This window comes from Purpureocillium lilacinum, assembly GCF_023168085.1.
Source record: "Purpureocillium lilacinum CBS 284.36 DNA, scaffold_3, whole genome shotgun sequence".
Classification (NCBI taxonomy): Eukaryota; Fungi; Ascomycota; class Sordariomycetes; order Hypocreales; family Ophiocordycipitaceae; genus Purpureocillium; species Purpureocillium lilacinum.
In genome coordinates this window covers 3,320,086-3,342,692 of record NW_027072113.1, presented here as the reverse complement: position 1 = coordinate 3,342,692, position 22,607 = coordinate 3,320,086, and the positions used below count along the sequence as shown (strand labels likewise).

The 22,607-nt window shown below is 60.7% G+C and overlaps 5 protein-coding genes across 5 annotated transcripts; 2 read left to right on the top strand and 3 right to left on the bottom strand.

The window, feature by feature from the left end:
- Positions 1-1,703: 1,703 nt before the first annotated feature.
- On the bottom strand, positions 1,704-2,921 carry PLICBS_004580 (UAA transporter; the record flags this gene model as incomplete). The annotated part of the gene is made up of 3 exons (XM_018326059.2): positions 1,704-2,165; positions 2,225-2,623; positions 2,685-2,921. 3 exons carry the CDS (start codon positions 2,919-2,921, stop codon positions 1,704-1,706), a joined length of 1,098 nt encoding a protein of 365 aa, XP_018175811.1.
- A 6,663-nt stretch (positions 2,922-9,584) lies between these two features.
- PLICBS_004579 (uncharacterized protein) lies at positions 9,585-11,376 on the top strand (the record flags this gene model as incomplete). The annotated part of the gene is made up of 2 exons (XM_018326061.2): positions 9,585-9,683; positions 9,742-11,376. 2 exons carry the CDS (start codon positions 9,585-9,587, stop codon positions 11,374-11,376), a joined length of 1,734 nt encoding a protein of 577 aa, XP_018175813.2.
- Positions 11,377-13,019: 1,643 nt separating this feature from the next.
- On the bottom strand, positions 13,020-16,520 carry PLICBS_004578 (uncharacterized protein; the record flags this gene model as incomplete). The annotated part of the gene is made up of 2 exons (XM_018326062.2): positions 13,020-16,428; positions 16,486-16,520. 2 exons carry the CDS (start codon positions 16,518-16,520, stop codon positions 13,020-13,022), a joined length of 3,444 nt encoding a protein of 1,147 aa, XP_018175814.2.
- A 2,841-nt stretch (positions 16,521-19,361) lies between these two features.
- Positions 19,362-20,257, top strand: PLICBS_004577 (uncharacterized protein; the record flags this gene model as incomplete). The annotated part of the gene is made up of 2 exons (XM_018326063.2): positions 19,362-19,394; positions 19,466-20,257. 2 exons carry the CDS (start codon positions 19,362-19,364, stop codon positions 20,255-20,257), a joined length of 825 nt encoding a protein of 274 aa, XP_018175815.2.
- Positions 20,258-20,720: 463 nt separating this feature from the next.
- Positions 20,721-21,914, bottom strand: PLICBS_004576 (Bud site selection protein, Revert to axial protein 1; the record flags this gene model as incomplete). The annotated part of the gene is made up of 3 exons (XM_018326064.2): positions 20,721-20,957; positions 21,010-21,688; positions 21,742-21,914. 3 exons carry the CDS (start codon positions 21,912-21,914, stop codon positions 20,721-20,723), a joined length of 1,089 nt encoding a protein of 362 aa, XP_018175816.1.
- Positions 21,915-22,607: the final 693 nt, after the last annotated feature.

The window sequence follows — 22,607 nt, the reverse complement described above, 5'->3', positions numbered from 1 at the left end:
AGAGGACCCCCCCCTGCGGCCCCTCGCGCGGCCCCTCTCTCCCGCCTCACCCAACGGCGGCGGCGGCGGCAGCGGCACATAGGGCAAATCCACCCTGGAAATGCACACCACCTTGACTAGGTATGTACCTATCAATCTATGAGCCCCAATTCATCCAGGTCCATCCGGTCCACGAGCCAAGGGTCGCCCCCAAAATCGGCGCCGAATCGCCGGTGACGCGCGTCCCCATCCTGGGAACTTAGTATGTGTGTACTACCTATCTGTGAGCACACATACGCCCCCCCTGCCCATTCCTCGATTGTATGTATGTACGTAGTGCGTGCCCTTTCTGCGGTTATTATCCCGATGCCGTGAGTCCGGCTCGGCCGTGTCAGGTTTGATCGCGTGTTCGAACATGCCCCGAGTTCCTGACCCTGGGCCTGGTCCCTTCGAGGACAACCAGAGCGGCAGTGAGTCGGCAACAACAGCCACACTAGCAAGACGACCGTCAAGCCTCTCTCTCCCACCTTCCGGGTTGTAAACACATCCCCCCAGTCTGCCGCTGTTGTCGGCTCCCCCTCCACAACGTCCCTCCCGTGACCAGCCCCTGCCCTGGCCTGGCTCCCGCCGCACCGCTTCACACGAACCGTCCCAGGCGGTGGTGGTGGTGGTGGTGGTGGTGGTGGTGCGCCGCCCGCCACGATTCTCGTGTCCACGACTGCGCCCGCCGTGCCTCAGCCGCTCCCCACCCCCGCGCCGCATCGGCGCCGACAACCTAGGGGGGTAGTGAGTAGGTATGCACATTTCATGTCCGCGCGCTTGTTTTCCCACCACCATTGCCGACTTCTGCCCTCATCTTCGTTGCCCCTTGGCAATGCTGCGCGCTCCCCGTGCGGTGGCCCGGCCTCCCCTCCCGGACCACCTCTTATACACCCCTTGGGCCGTGGACCTGGAAGGACACAAGCGCCACTGGGGTGTGTTGCGCTCTTATGATCACGGTTAACACCTCACTCCATGTGCTTGACTCTGTGGCCGGCGGCAACAATGAAAACGACTGGAATGCTGAACCGCAGCCTAATTAACCGACGATGACGAATCCAGGACCCTTGGCCTGCCGTGCTCATGTCAAACAATGTCTTGCCTTGGCCACGGCGCCGAGCCAGTGCCAAAATTCAAATATAGCAACTGCGTCATGGTGTGATGATACATTTCGTTAACTACACCTCGCCGTATAATTGCCGGCTTCAACTTCCAATATGTACAGACGCGCGCGATCCTCTGCATCGACACGCGTATAGAATAGTTGTCGACGAACAGCAGCGCGTGACTCCGTGGTCGGATAAGATCGAATAATGGAACCCCGTTACCTTATCCTAAAGGTATCAAATACTTTGCTGGCGCACATGTCGCTGTGTCTGCTGCCGGCCGTGATGCCCAAACGCCGAATGCACATGCTCTGCTCGTATGTTCCACCGAACCCGCCCCTTCTCGCCGTCTCGCGGAAATGCAAGTTCAGACGAAGTCGCCAGCCCTATACGGGGTCCGCTTGCGGATTGCCGTCTTGTGTCGGTGTCGCCCATGACCCCGAAGCAGGACTGAAGGCCGCAACTCTCAGAGCTGAACGCCGCCCCCTAATATCCGTGTAAAGCCCCCCCTCGTTGCGTCTATTGCCTTCGTCGTCTCAACATAGGAAATAGCTGGGTATCAATATCGACGCACTGTTCCTATCTGGAGTCTTGATTCACCGGCTTGTATGCCGGTTGCTGCTTCTTCCTCTTGTTGTCCAGTTCTGCCTTGCTGTATATGCCAGCGCCAATCATGGTCACGGCCATGCCCGCTCCGTTCAAAAGATCGACCGTGACGTTAAACAAGAAAATGCCGATTAGGACTGTCAGGCACTGTTTCAAGTTGCCACAGACAGTCATCGTCAGGGCGCCCGCCAGCTTGTTCGTTTGAAATGACGAGACGTTGAGGAGGAATGCGAGGAAACCGTTGCCCGTAAGCGACGCGATGGCCGGAGGCAGCGAGATGTCGCCCGATGCGATGAGGTCACGGAATCCGCCGATCTCGCCCGTGGCGGCGGCGCACGCGAAGGCTTGCAGAGCAGCCAGCGGGGACATGCGCATCACGAACTCGAGAGGTGGCAGCGCGAGCGATCCCGTCATAAATCGGTTCGTGACCACAGTCTGTGTGACAGATGTCAGCGAGGGTCCTCAATCGATTCGTCAGCAGTTCCGAGACATACCTTGACCGCGGCCAGAACAACGCCGAAAATGGTGAGCAGGAAGCCGGCATCGGTGAACGTCATCTCACCAGCCGTCGTCATGGCGGCGCCGATAATGAGGGGGATGAGAGAGAGGTATGTGAGAGTGCTGTACGTGCGGCCATACCACACCCGATAGATAAGAATGGTGAAGATGGGGCACAACATGCGCATCGTCTGATAAAACGGAACTGACACCATGGCGAGAGAGAGGTTGGAGAGAGCGATGTTGGCGGTAAAAAGGGCGCTAAAGGCGACGAGCGCGAGATTCTCGCGACGGCCGAGGCGCGTGAGCTTGAAGTAGCCCATGTGCAGCATGGCATATGTGCCCATGCTCGCAAAGGAGGCGTGCAGACACGTCAGGAGCCACGGGAACGCAAACTGAAGAGAGCCGCGATCGTTAGCACTCATCCACCTCGGGGCCTTCCAAGGGGGAACCAACCATGCCCAAGACGAGCTTGTTGTAGAGAGTTAGGCATAGAGAGAAGAAGAAGTAGGTGCCCAGCCACGTGAACTTTACGGTGCTGGCGATGGAGTACTCGTGGTCGAGGTTCTCGTCCTTCGGGGGTTCCGCCTGGCCGGCGCCGCCCTCGACATCGTGGCCCTCGAGCTTGGAGTCACGATCTTGCTCTTCCGGCGTCAGCAAGGCCACGGGCTCATCACTGTTGCGACGAGCCATTGTGAGCTTGTGAGGCGAAGCCGCGTTCGGAGTCAAGGTCGAGTGCTGCCGGTGATGCCGTCACGGTTGGATGCGGGATGCGGGATGGGTCCGGGCTGCTATGTCGCCGTTCGCGCAAATGTCATATTCCACCGTGCAATGGCGCAACAAATGGGGCGACTGGATGACTCCCGCGAACAGACAGACAAGCCGAGAAGACTGATCTGAGAGGTGAATTTGACGAGGTTGCGGGCCAAGGCGGTCTGTTGCGGTGCACCGTGGAATGGCGGCGTCTCCTCGGACAGGGGCGTGACGCTTCGGATGGCGGCGGGCGGACGCAGCGGACTTTTGCAGGCGAACCAACGGAGGCAACGAGAGGCAGGCGAAGAGTCAGAAGTTTTAACGAAAGACGGTATTCGAAAGCAGACCGGAAGGAGAAATGATTCGCACGAGAACCTGTCGTCGAGAAACCAAGGCGATGAACGAGGTAGGAGAGAAGGTCGATGTGGACGGCGGGCGGACGGAGCGAAGAACGAGTAGTTTGAGCGCGGGCAGGGGCAAGACGACGGGATGTCGACACCTACTTGAATGGGCGAGGCCAGCCATAAGGTACCTCACGGGGGTGTGGCCGGCGACTTGTCAGCGGGTGTGCCGGGCAGGCAAGGTCCAAGGCTAGGGACGATGGGGGAGCCGGAGCAGCAGGGGAGAGACGGCGAGGGTGGAGGGTGGAGGGTGGAGGAGTGTGGCGGCGGGGGGGTCCCGGGGCGTTGGCACTCTCTCAACGATGAACGGCAATGCGCGCGGTCACTCGTACAGTGTGAGGAGGTCCTCCGGGCGGGGGGAGTCTAGGGGTGTGGGAAGGGCCAGCTGGCGCTGATGACGGCTGGATGTGTGCACACGGAGTACCACGAGCACGGCGGGAGTGCTGGCAGAGCCGTTGCGAGACGACCACCCACAGACAGACTCGCCTGGAAGCCACCTGCAATGGATCCCAGTGCGTCGGCTGGCAGGCGGTTGGGCGCCAAGACTAGCGCTGGAGCGGCGCGTCTTGGCGCTGATCGGCCACTGCAGCATCCGATGTCCGTGGTGACCAGGAGGTGAGGTGCGCCGCCGACGCCGCCGCCCGCCATCGAGCAATGGAAGGGAGCGAGCGGCACAATGTACAAGTGCCTCGTGTTCCGACTGGAGCTGGTTGCATCCAGACAGGCATCCAGGCCAGTGGGCTGTCCTGCCCTGCCCTGCCCTGGGCCCGGTCGCTCCCCCCCCAAGTGGCCGCGCGCCACGAATACCGGCTGAATTGAGCTGTGGCCACTGCAGAAGCGTTCCCGGTGCAGTTTGATTTGGGACGAGCGGATAGTGGGGGACGGGGAGTCTTGGCATGCCTTTCAGGTCCCGTTGGGCCCGTTGGGGCTGTTGCAGGCCCCGGACCGGTTCACCTTGGCCCGTTGTTGGCCATTCAGGGGTTGCGCCAGGGAAAGCAAGGAAGACGAGACGGGGCGTCGAAGCGCAGGAATCGCACGACGACTGGAGGCACCAACACCCGACACACGCAAGCACTTGGTACTTTGTACGCCCTCGGCCCTGGTAGTGGTAATAAGAATGAATGATGAATCGCATTTGGATTCCAATGCGAACCAGCACCGCAGTGATCGCACATATGCGGTGCGATTGCGGCTGCGATGGCGTGGCGGGACATGTTCCATTGTCACCGTCTTCAAGCTGAGCCGCCGCCATCGAACGCCTGCTGCTCCTGCGCGTCTACAGTGCTCGTCACGGGGCATCCAGTCGACAGCGGGCTGGGGTCAGCTGCGGCCTGGAAGCAAGTCAGGTGGCAGTTGGTCCAACGTGGTGCAACACGCAGCGCCGCGCCGCGCAGATCTGCGGTCGATACGGAGCCGAACGTGGCTCAGTCCCGCCTCTCAAAGGTTGTCCATGTGCCCGCGACCCCGTTTCGACGTGTTGACGCGAGCGAGCCTCACCTTCCAGCCGTCCGAACCGGTACCTTGACAGTTATGCGAACCAACGAGGAGGGACAATGGGTAAGTTGGGGACCTGGACGTCCACGAGCCCTGTCAGGCTGTGCGGCCGTCGGTCGCTCGACGGACCCAACTTGCATTTGCGGGAGCAGATGAGTAGTACTTTGTAATCACTTGCGTTTTATAGCGCTCTAAACGACGCTGGCAGTACTCGGTATGGAGCTGCAGCTGCCGCGCGCGGACCGGCGTTGGAAGCTTGGAAGCTTGGAAGCTTCGAGGGAAGCCGCGATGGTGACGGGGCCGTGACCGCTCCGCGCATGCACTGTGTCCGCTACTTCCTTCGCGCCTGCTTTCTCCCTCCCGTCCAACCTCGAGTCCGAATATAGCGGAAGATAGGGGAGGCGCGAGAGCTGAGCTCAGCACTGGGCAGCCAAGGCCGGAGCCGGGATGGGTCGCCCCACTCGGCTGGGCCCAGTGCTGATTCAGGCCTTGGCAAGTTCCAGGTTCCCACTTCAGGGCAAGAGCAAGTGCTGAGCGGAAAGTGTCATTCATCTCTCGCAAGCTGCGCTGCGATTGCTTGTGGGTTAGCGACCAGGCACTACTCCCGTTCCACCTCTTGTTTCCATTGCCGCTCAAACTCTGGCCCCGAACGCGGCGGCTCCGAATTCGCTTTGGCCGACTATTTGCCTTGCATTGACTGGCTACCGTACCCGGACATTTTGATGCCCTCAACGTCGCGCGACTTCTTGGCACTATCTTCCCAATGGCGATGGGGTCACCTTTTTTCGATGGAGACACGGAGTTTTTTTTTGGTCAGGCGTCCACGCCCACGGGATCCAAAAACCCCGGTTCGCGGGGAGCCCGGGATTCCATTCAATGTTGTTGATTCATGCACGGCAGGCAGGTCGAGATTTCTTCTTTCCCATGGCACAGGACGTGCACATCTTCTCTTGTCCACCTCATCTGCTCCCGCCTGAGACACGGCCCACGACTCGACGCACTGTGCCCCGCGGCGGTAGTGCGTTGCAGTGTGCAAATGTGAATTAATTTAAAGCTGCCTGCTAATACTGCGCGGTGAGCGGAGTGCCGAGGAGCTTATTGCTGACGAGACATCGAACACGACGAATTTTGGTCGCCCTTGCTGAGCCAAGCCGAGCCAAGCGACCAGCGGGTGGCGCCAGCCATGCGGGTTGGGATTCGGATCCATGACGAAAGCCGCCGTCGTGACGGCACCGTCCGGGGCAAACCCGCCTCCGCCGCGCCCGAACCTTGGAACCTTCCGGCCGGATTTAGGGGCGGTGACGGCACCGACAGGCTCGTGTGCGCAAACGGCCGCTTGTCTCTCGAGCTGTGGACTGAATACGCGTACGACCTAGATGCACGAATGTTCATGGCTTGATATCGCGGAGCTGCCGGTCACCAGCCCCGATCGCTCAGTCGGTGTCAATGTGATGCCCGGACGCTGGTGCGACCTTTGCCCGCTGACGGATGCTGCCGAGAAACGGGCGCCACACCACGGTGTCGTGTGCTCTCGGCGCCACCTCCGGTCCTCAGCACACAGGCCGAAGCTTGAGCAAGCGAGTTGCAGACAAGGCGATGACGGCGACAGCACCGCTAATCGCGCAGCGTACCGGGGCTCGATTGGTTTCACAGCCTGTGAGATCTAGCAGCAGAAGACCGGACAGCCAAGCCAAGGAGCCCAGTCGCAAGCATGCATGCATGTGTTCTTGTCGACCACGGCACGGCCACACTTGGCAGCGCGGAACTGTCGGTCAAGGCGCATGCGAATCCATATGTTTGGCATTGGGGCGCGTATTCCCGGGCTGCCGAAGCCCTTGTACCGGCTGTCTCATACACGTCCCCAAGTTCACTTTCTGTTCCACTCCCGCTGCGACATGTCTCTCGACTCCCGCATTCCGGTCCTCCATCGGCGCTGTCTGGCGGCGGAGTGCCACACGAGGCTGGTTTGTGGCCTGTCGTTGGCTCCTGCAGCCGAGCGTCGGTGCCGGTGGCACAGGTTCCGTCGCCCAGGCACATCGAGGAGTCCGTCTTGTGCCCAGCTGCCAGGGAAACGGTAGCGGCAGTGCTGCCAAGCTGTGCCAGTGCTTGGTACCTCCTTCGTACAGCACCACCTGGCTGGGCTTCTGAACACGGCCGACGTCACTGGCCAAGGAAACGTAACGTCCTCTCATGATCCAGGAATGCCAAGGGCAGCAAGTTGCGCCAGACGAAACTGCCCTGGGCTTGGCTCTCGCGGGGCTAATTTGGTCTCCAGTATATTCCTCATCCGGGGATGCAGGTACTGTGTACTGCAACGCGTCTGTCGGCTTTCGTCTGCCACCCAAACACTCGACCGGGTCGAAGCGCGGCACACAGTGGACGAATGACTGGCGGTAGAATGCCAACGGAAGCAGCGGGGTGGTGACGGCCTTGCGGTGGAAGGACGGTCACGGTATGTGAGAGACGGGCCAGTCAGCCAGTCACTTTCTGTGGCTGCCGGCTGTGGCAGCTGAGGCTGTGATATCGCGCAGATCTGGGCGGCGGCAGCGGGCTACCGGCCAGATCTGGCAGTCGATCTGTAACGCGAGACGGTTGTAGCAATGATGGGATGTCGCGATGCTGCCCTCTGACGGGTGTTGTGGCGCCGGGCCCGGGGCACGCAATCATTGGCTTGCCCATATCGGCAGCTCGAAGACGAGGCCTGACCCCTGATCGGCGGAGACGGTTCGGCCGGAGAGCGGAGGCGTCGATGGCCAGGGCATCATGCCAGCCGGAGTGGCGGCCACGAGCTTTGGACGCAGGGAGGGAGCTGAATGCGTTTGTGCCTTTTTACCGGCGCCGTCGGCTCCGCCTGAGTTCATCCATCGGCCCCTCCATCCATTCATGTGCTCGTTGAACGTGTGGGCTCTCCCCCCTCGGGGCGCCAGGATTTTTACTGTATTTTAGACTTAATATTGCAGGCCTTTGTCAAGGCGTGCTAAAGAATGCGGGTCTGGTCGCGGGCGCATTGGCCGACCTGGAAGCGCATGGCGCCCTGGCAGGCCCCCGGTTATTTCGCACGGGTGGCCGTTGCACGCATCTGATCCACTCACAACCTCCGCCGTCGGTGCCGGGGGCGTTCTTGGCAGCTTCAACGTGCCCCTTGGCGACCTTGACCGAGGCAGAAGAGGTGATCGTCCCCCGGGGATGACTACTATGGCCGGGGGGAGAGAGGCCCTCCCCTTATCTCTTTGGCCAGGCCGGCCGTTTGAGCGCCGCGCCGATCAAGGAGCGTCCGTCACGGGTCCGTCCCGCGAGCGTGCAAGCGAGGGCTCTGGCCAGCCGGGGTGCGACGCTGGGGGGGGATCTGTGGAGGGCAACAAAGGGTCCCTGGGGGAGTACGCAGCGCAACGCAGGCGATGGCTGCTGCAATAGGCAGCTGCGGCTGATCGCCCGTCGAGCCGGTGTATCGGGGCTTTGCTTGTTTGAGTTGACGACGATTGATTGTCTATGGATGGGGCGGCAGAGCATCTCTCTCTCTCTCTCTCTCTCTCTCTCTCTCTCCATCTCTCTCTCCATCTCTCAAGCAAGTGAGCCGACGAGGAACTTCCAGGTTGGAAGACTTGTGGGCACCGGTGGAGGAGGCTGCTGCTCCTGGCCTTGCATAGGGGAGTTTGCTAAGGTACGGGGTCGGCGATTTACAGGCACAGATGCCCAAATTGAGAGGGCCCACCGAGCGGATGCCCGTAGGTCGTTGCAGCTTTATCACCACGCGACCACCAATGTTGGCGCCGGACTCCCGGCATGCCTGCAAACTTGCTACGGCTGCGGAAGGCGCGTTTGTGCGTGCGCTGGGTGGCTTCCTGGCTTGCTTGCTGGCTGGGTGGCTGCGGGGGGAAGGAATGATGGACACCGCCTGCCTGCCTGCCTTTGTCGTGGCACAACGGATAGATCAGTACTGTGTCGTACGAGGGCAACCTCTAGCTGGCTGGGCGCCGTTCCATAAGGTACCGACCTCTACCTAATGTTGAGGTGGATTACTTCGTACATCAACTGCGGCTCAGCATCAGCCGCGCGCCGCCCGGAACGCGAGCTGTTCATGCTGTTCATGCTGTTCATCTCGACAAGGCACGCGAGATGTAGAGTGCGTGCCGCCTCGGCCCTACTGCCTCTGCGCATTCATCCCGCCTCCCGCTCTGCCAGCCAGGCACGCACCGAACAAAATGAATTGACCTTGGCAGCGTCCTCGTCCTGTGCCACCGCATCCCAAGGCCCGGTCAGCCAAGGGAAAATGGCCCCACTGGGGGAACAAGGCCGTCGTTACACACACACGCACACATTCTGCTCTCCCCGACTTGACTGCCTACCTACTACCTACGTACCTCCATATCACTCCTCTGCTCTCCTCTCCCCTCCTCTCTCCAGAGTCCCTTACGAGCATGTTACCGTTACCGTCGCCCATCCATCTCTGTCAAGACTTTCCTTCTCCTGCCATGATCATCGTCCGGCTCCTGCACTGATACCCTCGGGCCTGTGTGTTTGTGCTCTTGTTGCCTGCACGCCTCGCCACCAGGCCGAGTCCCTGCGGTCACCAAGTGGCCTCGTCTGAACTAGGCGTCTCATCGCCGCCGTCTGTCCTTACCTCTCCGTCGCCTTCGTTTGCACATATCTTCTCCTGTTCTTTTCTTGTCTGCTCTCGTCCGCCTCGCAAGCATCCTTTTCCTCCATCATGGCATTATTCACATTTATGCGCCGCAACTTGGCGCTCTCCACATGTATCGCCCTGCTTCTTGTGATATTCCTATTCAGCCATCCGAGGGTGGATGCGGTACGTCGTCTCTGGTAGATGCGAGCGAACCTGGTCCGCTAATATGTGTGCTGTTCAGGAGCGGCTGCGCAGTATGATTCCACATCGACAGAGCGCGTCAGGACAGTCCGAGCGGAACGCTACCAACCCTGAGCATGCTCTCGCGCAGCCGACGGCACTGCATTCAGCACCCACGGGATCGCCCAAAGTTGAAGCAAACGACCCGGGGCCCAAGCCAAAGCTGGGTCACGAAGGCGCCAAGAAAGTCCAAATGTCGCGGCTGCACTACCTGATTCCGGCCAGCAAAGCAAACGTCCAGTTCTGCTACAACATCGTCTCATCGGCCGTCAACAGATACCCTGTCCCCACGCTGCTTGGCTGGAACGGCACCAACGAGTTTGATGCCGCCGTGACACACCTGGCCAAGCTGCGTGCCATGCAACGATATCTCCGCGCCTTGCCCCCGCAGGATGACAAGGATCTCGTGCTCATAGTCGACGGCTACGACATCATCCAGCAGCTACCGCCCGAAGTCATCATCCAGCGATACTTTGAGATTGCGGCCAAGGCCGACGCCCAGCTCGCCCAAAGGTTCAACATCTCAGTCGAGGAGGCCAGGAGGCGCAACCTCCGCCAGACCATATTCTGGGGTCCCGACAAGGTCTGCTTCCCCTTGGACAACCGGGCGGCTCGCTGCTGGGCGGCGCCGCCCTCGACGTTGGGACCGCAGGCCTTTGGGCCGGCTTCGTGGAACGGAGATTTCTACTTTGCGGATCCGCGCTGGTTGAACTCGGGCACCGTCATCGCCCCCATCGACGACATGAGGAAACTCATCGACGCCGCCATGGACGAGATCGACGCCACGCACGACCCCGAGTACCAGTTCCGCGAGTCGGACCAGTACTACGTCTCAAACGTCTGGGGGCTGCAAGAGTACTGGCGATCCAAGGCGGCCGTCAACGGCGGCGAGGTGCCAGGCGGACCCCCGGACCGCGTCATTCCGCCCAAGCGGTCCGAGGGCCAAGACACGGAGTTTCACGTGGCTATCGAGTACGAGTCGGCTCTGTTCCAGACAAGGGCTGGATACGAACCCTTTATCGGGTACTTGCAGTTCAACGAGAGCGGGCTCGCGGCCAACATGAACGTCGACATGTTTGGTCTGGGCGAGAAATTCGTGCCGTACACCATACCCATGCCCGAAAACGTGCACTCTGCCCTCACGAAGCTCTACGATTCGATACCCGACGCACACCCCGGGCAGCTCTCGAGCGACTGGATCCGCACGGTCAACCTCGGGGTAAACTACATCACCAAACACATCTACGGTCTTTGGCACTGCACCGGGCCAAAGGAGTTCATCGACATGGAGTATCCCACGTTTTGGTGGTACCCCTTTGTCAAGTCATTGCTGAAGGCGGCGGTCAAGTCGTCCCAGGCGCATGACCTAATCTCTTTACTGCCCATCGACGGGCGGATGTGGACGGCCAAGACGGAATACCCAGATCGCGATAGCTTGCGCGGAGAATACGGAGGTGCATGGTCGGATGAGGTTCCCGGAGGCAAGTATGTGCCCTGGAGCGAGCTATGCGGCGCACACGAGGAGCTTCTCTTTCGAGGCGAACAGGGGCGAATGCCGCCGCCGCCACCACCACCACCACCACCACCACCACCTGGTCCGCTGGTGAAGCGGGTGGAAGTCAGGCGGCAATGGTGAATTCAGACATGGCTGATGGTGGGTCGTTTCGAACAAGTCATTTGATATACCCAGGAGGATTCATTTGTTATACCCAGAGGTCTGAGGACAGGGCTCGATGCCCGCTCCCTGAACAGCAACAGCAAACTAGAAGGAAGAATGGGTCTTGGCATTATCATGTATATGAGTAGGGCGTTTGGGTAGAGGGGGGCTTATGTTTCTCGGCTCGTTGTCAGTCGGCTGCCGGGCAAGGATGTACATACATGGAATTGGCCTTGGCAGAAGAGAAGAGAGAGTGCGGAAGTGAAGCAGGGACTGGGTTTTTGCCATGAAGGGTTCCTCATACGCATATTATGGTTCCCGCACCTGATTTCGGCAGTGTCCGTGGAAACAAAAAGCGAGTCATGGACAGGGCTGCGACATGTCGTGGTCCAACCCCTCGTTGGAGATTCGTTGATGTAACATTGCGCCACCAGGATGATGCCGGACGTCTGGCGCGAACGAATCCCCACTGCCGCGTCCCGCATCTGCTCCTAATTTACGTCCTGGCCGTCTCTGTCTGCCGGCCGGCAGCAGCCATCGCGATGACGGCCCGTCACAGCCGCGACGGAACGGCCACAAGTGCCGCAGCCCATGCCCCAACCCGGCGCGATGTAAGCGCCACCGGGGCTGCCCGCAGCGTGGGGGAAGGGGGGAAACGATCGCGAACGATGCTAACCGTCAGCTTCATCTCGCCATTTCTCGAAACGGCCTTGCCAGCTTGTATGTAAACAAGTAACTAACGTTAAGTGAGTGAGTGAAACAAGTTAGCAAGCAAGCGAGAGCTGGGGCAGCGAACAGCCCACGTGCGGTCCTTGGCCGGTCGTGATTCGGCGGCGGCGGCGGCGTGACGATCGATGGAGCGAGACACCGGGGCGGAGTAGTGGGCGAGCCAGGACAAGGACATTTGCGAGGCACACACGCTCTGTTTCCTGTATAGTGCCGGACCTAGAACGTAACGCACAGTACAAAGTTTAGCAATAAGTGAACAGGCGGGGGACGGTACGGTCACGGTATGGTGTGCAGACAGAACCCCCCCCCCACCCCGCGGCGGCCCCCGGGGTGCCCTTTTCTCTCTCTTCGTACATACGTATGTACACGTATTAGAGAAGCCTCTTGCTGGGCAGGGCACGGGTTACTGGGTAAGTAGATAAAGGTAGATAAGCAAGACGATGAGGCAGGCCAGGTTGGAGGAGAGAAGGTGGCGCGTGAGTGTAGGCGACCGAGAGTATGCCGACGTAGATATCCTGTGAGGGGCGCGTTGTCCTGCCAGCAGCTTTTTTACCTGATTCTCGGGAAGACGAGATGTCCTTCTTTGCGTGGGAGCTCGTCCAGCAGGTGACAGCAGGCCGGCGCAGACGGTGTTCGCCGGCAGTGGGATGGGACGGAGCGTGAGCAAAACAGCACATCGATCTGAGCAGGTAAATTGGTTTGAAATGGATGGATATTGCTGGTTGATATGGGAAAAGATTCGCTATGCTTTCAGACAAACGACAGCGGGCTCTCGCTCGCAGCGGTCGATACATGGCCACTAATATCGTCGTCTCTTGTGGATATCAAAGTCACGGCGAGGAGACAACAGACACTCGTCGTCACCACCGCCGCTGCCACTACGTCCCCCGCAGCTACGACTCCAGGTTCTGCAGCGGCACGTACCCCTCCTCGCCCTTTCGTCTCTTCCTCATGGACAACATCTCCCTCGCCCAGCCGACGATGCCGCTGCCCGTCGCCCACCGCAGGCGCGTCCCCTTTTGCTCCGCCTCGGCCTCCTCCATCCACCGCGGCCTCCGCCAGAGCTTCAGCAACAGGCTGCTTACCACGACGCTCACGCTGCTGCAGGCCATGGCGAACCCGGCCATCATCGGGTGCATGTGGAATCCCAGCGGCAAGAAGAAACCCATGGCCACGGGCAACCCGACGAGATTGTACAGGCACGCCCACGCCAGGTTCATCTTGATGCGCCGGAAGATGGTCCGCGTCAGGTGCAGCGCCGCGGGGATCCCCATCAGGTCCGTGGGCCGCATCAGCACCACGTCGGCGGCCTCCATGGCAACGTCCGTACCGCTGGACATGGCGATGCCCACGTCTGCCGTCGCGAGCGCGGGCGAGTCGTTGATGCCGTCGCCCACCATGGCCACGATCTCGCCCTGAGACTGCATCTGCTTGATGATGGCCTGCTTCTGGTCCGGGCTGACGCCGGCGAAGACGTCGTCTGAAGAGATGCCCACGGCCGCAGCCACGGCGAGCGCTGTCGAGCGCTGGTCGCCAGTCACAATGGCCGTCTTGACTCCCATGCGGTGCAGCACAGCGATGGCCCCAGCTGCCCCGTCCTTGATGACGTCTGAGAGGCACAGGTGTCCCGCGTACTTGCCGTCGATGGCCACAAAGATGTTGGTCGTCCCCGCAGTCGATGACTTGGCCAGGTGCTTCTTGGCAGCAGCGTTGAGCTCCTCGGACGCCTCAATGGCATTCTCGGGTATCTCAACACCGTTCTCCTGAAGATGACGGACGTTGCCGGCCAGGACTCGATACCGGACTCGCTCGGCCGAAGAGTGCGGCTCCACGAGGGCCTTGACTCCCTTGCCAACCATGACTTTGAACTCGCCTACGCTTCCCGCGATGGCTCCCTCAGCCTCGATGCCCAGCTCGTCCTTGGCAGCACCCAGGACGGCCTTGCCCACGGGGTGTTCGCTGCCCATCTCGGCCAGGCCGACGATGCTCCACCAGAGACGGCGCCGCCAATCATTGTCTTTCCATAGAGGCACCGCCGTCATCTTGGCGACGCTCATCTTGCCGTGAGTAATGGTTCCCGTCTTGTCAAGAACGACTTTGGTAACCTTGGTGGTTCTCTCCAGAGCACCACCTCCCTTGATCAGAATGCCGTTCTCGGCACCGATGCCGGTCCCCACCATCACGGCCGTAGGGGTCGCGAGGCCGAGAGCGCAGGGGCACGCAAACACGATGACCGAGATGCAAAGCTTCACGCACACCATGATCTTGCCGCCGCTAGCGTCCTGAAGGAAGATCTGTGGCGGGTTCGGCAGCACGTGGCTCAACACCATCCAAGACAGGAACGTGATGAGACCCAGGATCAGGATTGTAGGGACAAAGTAGCCGGCCAGCGTGTCGGCCAGTTGCTGAATGGGCGCCCTCGTCGTCTGCGCCTCCTGGACAAGTTTGACGATCTGACTGAGCTGGGTGTCCCTGCCGGCACGCGTGACGCGGAAGTCGACCCGACCGTTGCCATTGACGGTCCCACCAATGACATTGTCACCCAGACGCTTCTGCACGGGCATTGCTTCTCCTGTGACCATGCTCTCGTCGACGTACGTCTCTCCACGGACCATGACACCATCGGCGGGAATCTTGTCGCCGGGCCGGATGATGACGATGTCGCCGACCTGGAGAAGCTCCGTCGGGACAACCCGCTCCTCGTAGGCAGATCCCGCGGGCTCGGTGGGAAGAGGCGTCCTGGGTGTCCGCTGGTGGCTCTCGGGGGACTTAGCCCAGGCCTCGGCGGCCTTCTCAGCGGCAATGGGGTCCGCATAGATGGTCGCCATGGATGGGGCGAGCGACATGAGACGCGACAGCGCCTTGGATGTCTGGCCCTTGGCACGGTTCTCCAAGTACCGCCCAAAGGTGATGAAGGTGATGAGCATGGTGCTCGTGTCAAAGATGGTGCTTGGCCTCGTGTGCGGAGGCACGAGCAGCGAGACCGTCATCGCAAAGACGCTAAAGAAGAAGGCGCACGACGTGCCCAAGATGACGAGAACGTCCATGGTGGGCGCACCGTGTTTGACCGACTTGTACGCAGAAACGTAAAAACGCTTGCCAATGCCGAACTGCACGGGTATCGTAAGGACCAAACATGTCACGTCGCCGAGGAAGAGGCCGGGGATGAGCTCCAGCTTGCCAAAGTCCAACGAGGGGATGCCCATGGGCAACACCATGCCGATAATGAAGACGGGAATGGCAAAGGCGAGCGAAGTCCTAAACGCCGTGCGCCATTCGCCGATCTCCCGCGTCTTTGCGAGCGACTCGAGCTGCGCATTGTTGTCTTGGCTGTCCGCGACCAGCGCGTTGAGACCTTCTGCCTCGATGGCCTCGACGATGCCACGCAGCCCGATGACGGCGGGCTGATGGTTCACCGTGAGGCGCTCCGTTGCTAGGCTAAGGGTCGCGGAGTTGACACCGGGAAGGGCACGCAGCTTCTCCTCGAGGGCCTTTGCCGTGGCTGCATCGGGGCTGCCGTAAATTCGGAACTGGGCAGCGGAGGAAGAGGGGCTGTGGTCGCCCGTGTCGAACTGAGTGGAGAGGACTGTGGCGTCGAAGCCCCTGTCGTCGATGATTTCCGCAATCTTTTCTGGAGAAAGTTTGGTGACGTCGTGCGTTATGACGGCCCGCTCGGCCAGCAGGCTTATGTTGAACTTGAGGACGCCGCCGACGCCCTTGAATCCACCCTCAACGGCCGAGGTGCATGCGCCGCACGTCATGCCTTCAATGGCGACCGTCGTCGTCGCAACGTCGCTCGACGCATCGCCTCCCTTGGCGGCCTTGGCGTCGGGTTTTGCCTGCTCCGTGTCGACAATCTCGGCGCCGAAGCCCCTGTCCTCGATGATTTCGGCAATCTGGGCAGGCGTGAGCAGCGTCGGGTCGTGCTTGATGACGGCGCGTTCGGCGAGCAGGGAGATGCTGAAGTGCTCGACACCGGGCACGTCCTTGAAGCCGCCCTCGACGGCAGAGGTGCACGCGCCGCAGGTCATGCCCTCGATGGCCACCGTCGTGGTCGCAAAGCCGGGCGTCGGCTCGTGGTCATCGTCGCCGAAGCGGCTCGCAGCCGGGCTCGGCAGGTCGGTGGACAGGACTTCGGCGTCGAAGCCGCGGTCCTCGATGATCTCGGAAATGTCGTCGGCGGAGATGATCTTGGGGTCGTGCATGACGACGGCGCGCTCCATGACGAGGCTGACGGAGACACTCCCGACACCATCGACGCCCTTGAAGCCAGCTTCAACGGCCGATGTGCAGGCGCCGCAGCTGGACGGGCGCGCATTAGTAACGATGTTCGGAGGCACCGGAGCTGGTGTCACTCACGTCATGCCGCCCACGCGCAACGTCGTGGTGGCCATGTGCGATGTCTTTGGTGCAAGGAGAGCGGTTGCGCCGGAGTCCCTCGGTGGGACAGCGATGGGAGAGGGAGCCATGGCGGCCGTTGGGCCCTTTATCTGGGAAATTTCTTTGTCCACTGGCCGTCGCGCGGGCGCGGGCGTGCTCGCCGGTGGTTACGAAACGGCCTGCAGTCGGTGCCGTCCGCTGCAGGAGACGCGGGCCGTCTTTCTGTCACTGTCGTCGTTGTCGGGGCTGAAGGCTAGCGCTGTGCCGGCATGGGCATCTCGGAGTTGATCGGCGGCCGAACGCAACTTGATAATCAGATGTCGTGATCCTGCCACAGCAGCCCAGAAGCCCGGCTCCCAGGGTTTTGTTTAATTACGGCTTGCTTCTTCTGCCGGCGCTAAGCAGCAGCAAAGCCGAGAGGCAAGAGAGGAGCAGAAGGAAGGGGAGGGAGGGGAGGGGAGGATCGGGAGGACGAAGAGAGCAAGGGCCTCAGGTGGGAGAAGATGGCTTTTGTGGTGGACGCAACGGCGGGCAACAGTGGAGGGATGAATAGGATCGGGATGGATGGATGGATTGACGGATGGATGGGGACAGCCGGGGGGGTCTGGGACTCTGGCCTGGGTAGGGTCTCTACTTTCTAGGGCGGGCGGGCGGTGGTCACCCGCCGGCTACTGTTGGAAGCGACCTGGAACCTGGAAGAGCCGTGTGAGATCCGGACAGGGCAGGTGCACTGTAGCATTTCGCCTGCGGGCGGGCCTGCCGGTCGGAATGGACGGAGCCGGGTGGCTGCGCGCGCAGGGACAGCGCTCGACAGGGCTCGAGCCGCGGGAGATGCAGGGCTCCCTAGGTGGGGTCTGGACCAAAGACACACCCGGCGACGACACCTTCAGTGGTGATGGCGGTGGAGGACGATGGGTGAAGATTTGAGAGTGAGTAAGCGGATGCACGGCTCTTGCGTTCGGCACACACGCTCGAGGGCCGGGTGGTCGGTGCGATGCGATAATTCGGCGCCGTCCCAACATTCCCTCGACGTTGCGACAGAGTATTTTCGCCTGTCTTTTTTCAACACGCAGTCCCGGTGTTCTAGGTATGGCACAGCTATGCGACCCCGTCCACTGATGGATAATCTGATCAATCGACCATCGGCTCAAAGTCAATCGCCCCAACCAAGTGCCGGCCAGTGACATCCTCCCCTCCCCTCTTGCCACCTTCTCTCGAGGTATTAGGCGGGGGTCAAGCAAAAGGCCACCGTCACTCTCACTGCATGCAGTCTCAATCCTTCGAGACAATAGCAGCCATCCGGCCAGCCACTCAGCAACCTGCTGGCCGCGCCTATGCAACGTACCGCTGACCACGAAAGTCACCTTGCTTGGCTGGGGCCAAACAAAAGCCCTTCTTCTTGGGCCGACTGTTGCAATCTCGTCGCACCTCTTGGCGACCCTCGGCCCTCTGTTTCACATCCAGGACAAGCGGCGCGGCACCACCGCCCACCGCGAACCCTAATCGACAAAGGACGGGGAAGCCCGCTCGGCGCGCTCAAGCCCCTTGGCCGTTTCACCAACGACCTTGTCCGTACTTTGCACCGCACCCCGTAGCTTCGCAGGGACGACTAGTAGTCTGTGTTGGTGAAGAGGGCTGTGAGCCTCGGATCCATTTGACAGCGTGTGCTCAGCAGTCAGACAACAGAAATAGCAACTCAACTGACAGGGCCACCGATACTTTGCGCTCCACCAGCTTACCGTGCCGCTGCGCATACATACGTATCCGTGCCGTAGCCGTGCGGAGTCCACAACCTGGGGGACTAACAGTAGTTCCAAGCATGTCTCGCGTGCTACAGCACCCACGTCGTACCAAGTCTTATCCGCGCCGCCGCCGTGCCTCGTCCGAGGGCCGCTTAGAGCTCACGCTGCAAGCTGACTTGTGCAGCAAGCCCGCGGCCATTGCACAATGCGTCACTTCCGAGACTATATCAGTCACCATGCAAGCGCCTCTGCGCTGCCGTGTTCCGTGTTGTCCGCCCTTCAACAGAGCCGGCCCGCGTATCACCCCGACATGCATTACAGCCCGTCGTCGTGATGGTCCCCCCCACTTCGTAAAGCTTCAATGCTCAAGGCGCCTCGTACTTGACATGTAGGAAATGAGTCTCTGACATTTCGCGAAAGACTCCGAGTACAGGCTGAAGTAAGGCACGGCGCGCGTGGCTTGCCCCGTTTCAGCACTGTTGCAGGCCGGACGGCCGTCGTCGACTGGCCGGCCCCTCGAAACATCGCCAGCGCGCCGTAAACGTCCCAGGTGGCGGCTACTGGGACCCGTTTCAACGGCGAGGCGCTGGCAGTTGCAGCGCCTGGCGGGCAGTCGCGCCTGCGGGAGGATGTGAGCAGATACGTACCAACCTTCCCGCTGATCCCCCGTCCCCTCTCCACCACGGCAGCTGCCCCACAGCGCCAATGCAAATTTGGCGAGGTCGGACCCCGTTCTCAGCCGAGACAGGTGCTGTAGCCCCGCGGGCCGTCCAGCGGGCTTGCAGGCAACACCTGCACCACCTCCAATCCCCCCAGCTCCCACTGCCCGCACCAGAGGCCCGAGCCAGCTTCACCACCACTCAAACACGCCTGACACATCGACTATCACCCACCACCAAGCCAGCCCGTCCTTACCGCTCGCCCCCCAGCCTAGCAGACGAAGGCTCGGTCTCATCGCCCATACGACGTCTTCACCGCTCTACGGTTTTCCCACGCGTGCCAGGGCCAGCAGACGAGTCGAGTCCCTGCGCGCGGCCAGCCCAGCAGGCCAAGGCGAGGCTGCAGCCTGCTCCCCAGCCTGCCACCACCACCCCACCTCGTGCCATCGCCGCCATGGAGCAGACCAAGGCTCTCAACGCCCTCGAGGTACGTCCCCTGCTCCCCTAGTGATATCGTGAATGCCTCACTGTGGCGTGTCTAACCGTGTCTGCTCGTAGCCGTTCCTCGCTCTCTCCAAGTCGGCCACCTCCCCCCGCGCCGCCGCCGACCTCGTCACGCGCGCCACCTCGGCCCCAAACACCTTCGTCTTCGCCGAGCTCCTCCAGACGCCCCAGGTCCAAGCCCTCTCTAGCTCTCCCGAGTACGCCTCGCACCTCGCCCTCCTCCAGACTTTCTCCTACGGCACGTATCAGTCATACCGCGCCGAGTCCTCCAAACTTCCACCCCTCAACGATGCCCAGAACCGCAAGCTGCGCCAACTGTCCCTCCTGACCTTGGCGCGCGACCGGTCAAACCTTACCTACGATGCGCTACAGGATGCCCTAGGCTTGTCATCGGCTCGCGAGCTCGAGGACCTTGTTGTCAAGGCCGTGTACGATGGCCTCCTGCACGCCACGCTCGATCCTGTCCGGCAGGCCGTCGAGGTGACGAGTATAGCTCCCCTGCGGGATCTGCAACCTGGTGCCATCCCTGGCCTGGTTGCCGCCCTCAGCACGTGGTCCGACCGTTGCACCACCACACTTGATGACATCGATGCTCAAATCAATGCCATCCGCGCCAATGCCGTTGCACGCGCAAAGGAGAAGCGTGCCACAGACGACAAGATGCAACGGCTCCTCGGCGAGGTCGAGAAGAAAGGTGACCAGCACGGCCGCGACGGCCTGCCCAGACGAGCGTTGAACAAGCGGTCCATGCTTGAAACAGGCAACCTGGAGGGTGACGAAACTATGGAGCTCGACGAGCCCACGGGAGAAGAGCAGAAGAAGCGGGTTAGTAAACGGAAGATTTAGTATGGGTGGCGCGACTCTTGGGCGATGAGGCTCATGAATAGATCTTTGGGGGCCAGACAGCATGACTGATCACGACGCAGACGAAATATTAGACACAACATGACCATTCACGTGGTGTAATAGTCACTACACTACCCTCCTTTGCTTGCCCATCGCGTGTCAAGGAGATTTTTGAAAGTGAAAAAAGGTCAGCCCTTTACTCCGTGACAGACGCGCAAATATCCGTCGAATGCGAATTACACAGCGTCATGCTGCAAGCGAAACAAGCGATACAATAGCAAGGAAATATGCTCAATGAGGGAACAGCCAGACGCCCGCAGCCTGGCATTCGGTGCACAGGGGAAACTTGAAAACGCTCATGACGGTCGTAAATGGGGTATGAACCCCGGCGCCATCTTCCAGAGATGGCTTCGCGAGAAGGCCGGTGCAACGCCCGGTATAGCAATCGAAGACGGGCAACGGCTCAGAGACGCTTGCCCGGGACGAGAATGAAGAGAACGCAAAGTGCCGCATCGATGAGAGCCGTGACGGCCAAAACCATGACGGCGCGCTTGGCCAGGAGCTGGCGGACGTAAGGCTCGCGGACCCGCGAAAAGTTGAAAGGCGTGTACTCGCTGAGGCCGACCAACGCCATGATTGGATCCAAGGAATACTGATACGACGCCAGGAAATAGACGCCAACGGAGAATGGCAGGATGAGCTGCGAAGATGTCAGCGAGCCAGCTCAGCATACAGTGAAAAGGGAAACTCACCCAGCACTTCGTTGCGCGCGACTTGTCGAGGAAGATGAGAATGAAAGCCGCCCAGAAAGCACCAAACATGGAGACCAAGCCGATTATCAAGCGCATGACCAGTGTCGGCGGAATCAGGTTGCCCAGTGCCTTCATGCGCAGGAAGCCCGGGAAGGCGTCGCGCTCCATGGCCTGGAAGACGTAGTCTTTGGCGACGTCGAAAACTTCTGGGTCGTCGCGGCCCTGCTCCTCAATCGCGGTCGTCACGTCATGCGTGATGGAGCCCGGGAGCGTGATCTCTCGCTCGGCTCCAGGGAGGAGGAACGTGTACAGGATCTTCTCCGCGGACGCTCTGATATCCTGACGATTTACAGTGTGAGAGGGCGAGTTCGAGTCGGTCACGTCGCGCGGACTGCTGAATTTGGGGCTTGGTCGCATGGGGCCGGAGCCGCTCTGGGGCGAGTCGTGGCTTTGGTCCTCACGCAGGAACGCCGACATCTGCGCATCCTGGTTTCGCTCCTTTTCCGTTGAGAACATGGACGGACCGGCTGCGCGCGGCTCCAGGTCGCCCATCTGTTCGAGGATCATGGACGACCGCTTGGAGCCGTTCTTCTCCATGTCGGGCGTAGCGACGAGAACAGAACGTCGAAGTTCGCGCACATAATGACGACACAACGACATGTGTTGCGCTACGTCCAACCTGAGGCACGGTCAGCAAAGGGCCACATCGGACTGTCATCGGCGCCGACTCACCAGAAATCCAGGTAGTCCACCGACCGCTGCTGGTCTCGCATGTAGATGTAAAACGAAAACAAGTCGACGGGCGGAAGCGTGCGCCGGCTGAGCACCTCGAAAAGCGTCGGCAGCCTGTTCCTCGTGAGGTCGGGCTGCGGCGACGGCGCCGCCATGTCGCGAGTATCCGCCATTTCGTCGTCGAGAAATTATCGCCGGTTTCGGTAGGTTTTGTTTGTTGACGTCAGGAAGGATGCAAGCGAAGGCCGGCTGGTTGCTCGATTGATGATGAGGAAAACACGGTGGCTGTCGGGCGGGCGGTCCCACGTTTCACGATGCCTCCTGATAATGGCTCTCGCAATTTGCCGCCTCCTTGGTCGTACCACGCGGCGACGGACAGCCCGGTCCTGCGTGAGAGTTGGCTGTGATGATGCAAAAACGAGCGGCAGCGCTGCGCAGGAGCTTGGTAGCACCGGGTCGTCCGCAGCAGCGGTTGGAATGCAGTCGGCTGTTTCTGAGACCCAGAGGCAGTCGGTCGTAAACAGATTGGGCGGCGTCAAGCGTGGATCGAGCTGCCAGCTGCCGGGACCCCAGTTGAACGAATTGGGTCCAGTCTTGCCAGTCTTGCGGGTACGTACCGATAGCACGTGACTCGATGAACAGTTGGGGGTCCACCTTCGCCTCATTGGCTCGCTACATCCCCACCACCACAATTCGAGCCTGCCCTACGCACAAAGAATTTGCGGAATTTGGCACTCCGACATCACAACTCCTCATCGCCAACCGTGACCAGAGACGATCCGCAGGTACGAGCCGCTCGCCCTCAAACGCCTTTCTCCCTTCGCCGCACGAGTCGTAAAGGTTTCTTGACCTTTGCAATACTCTCT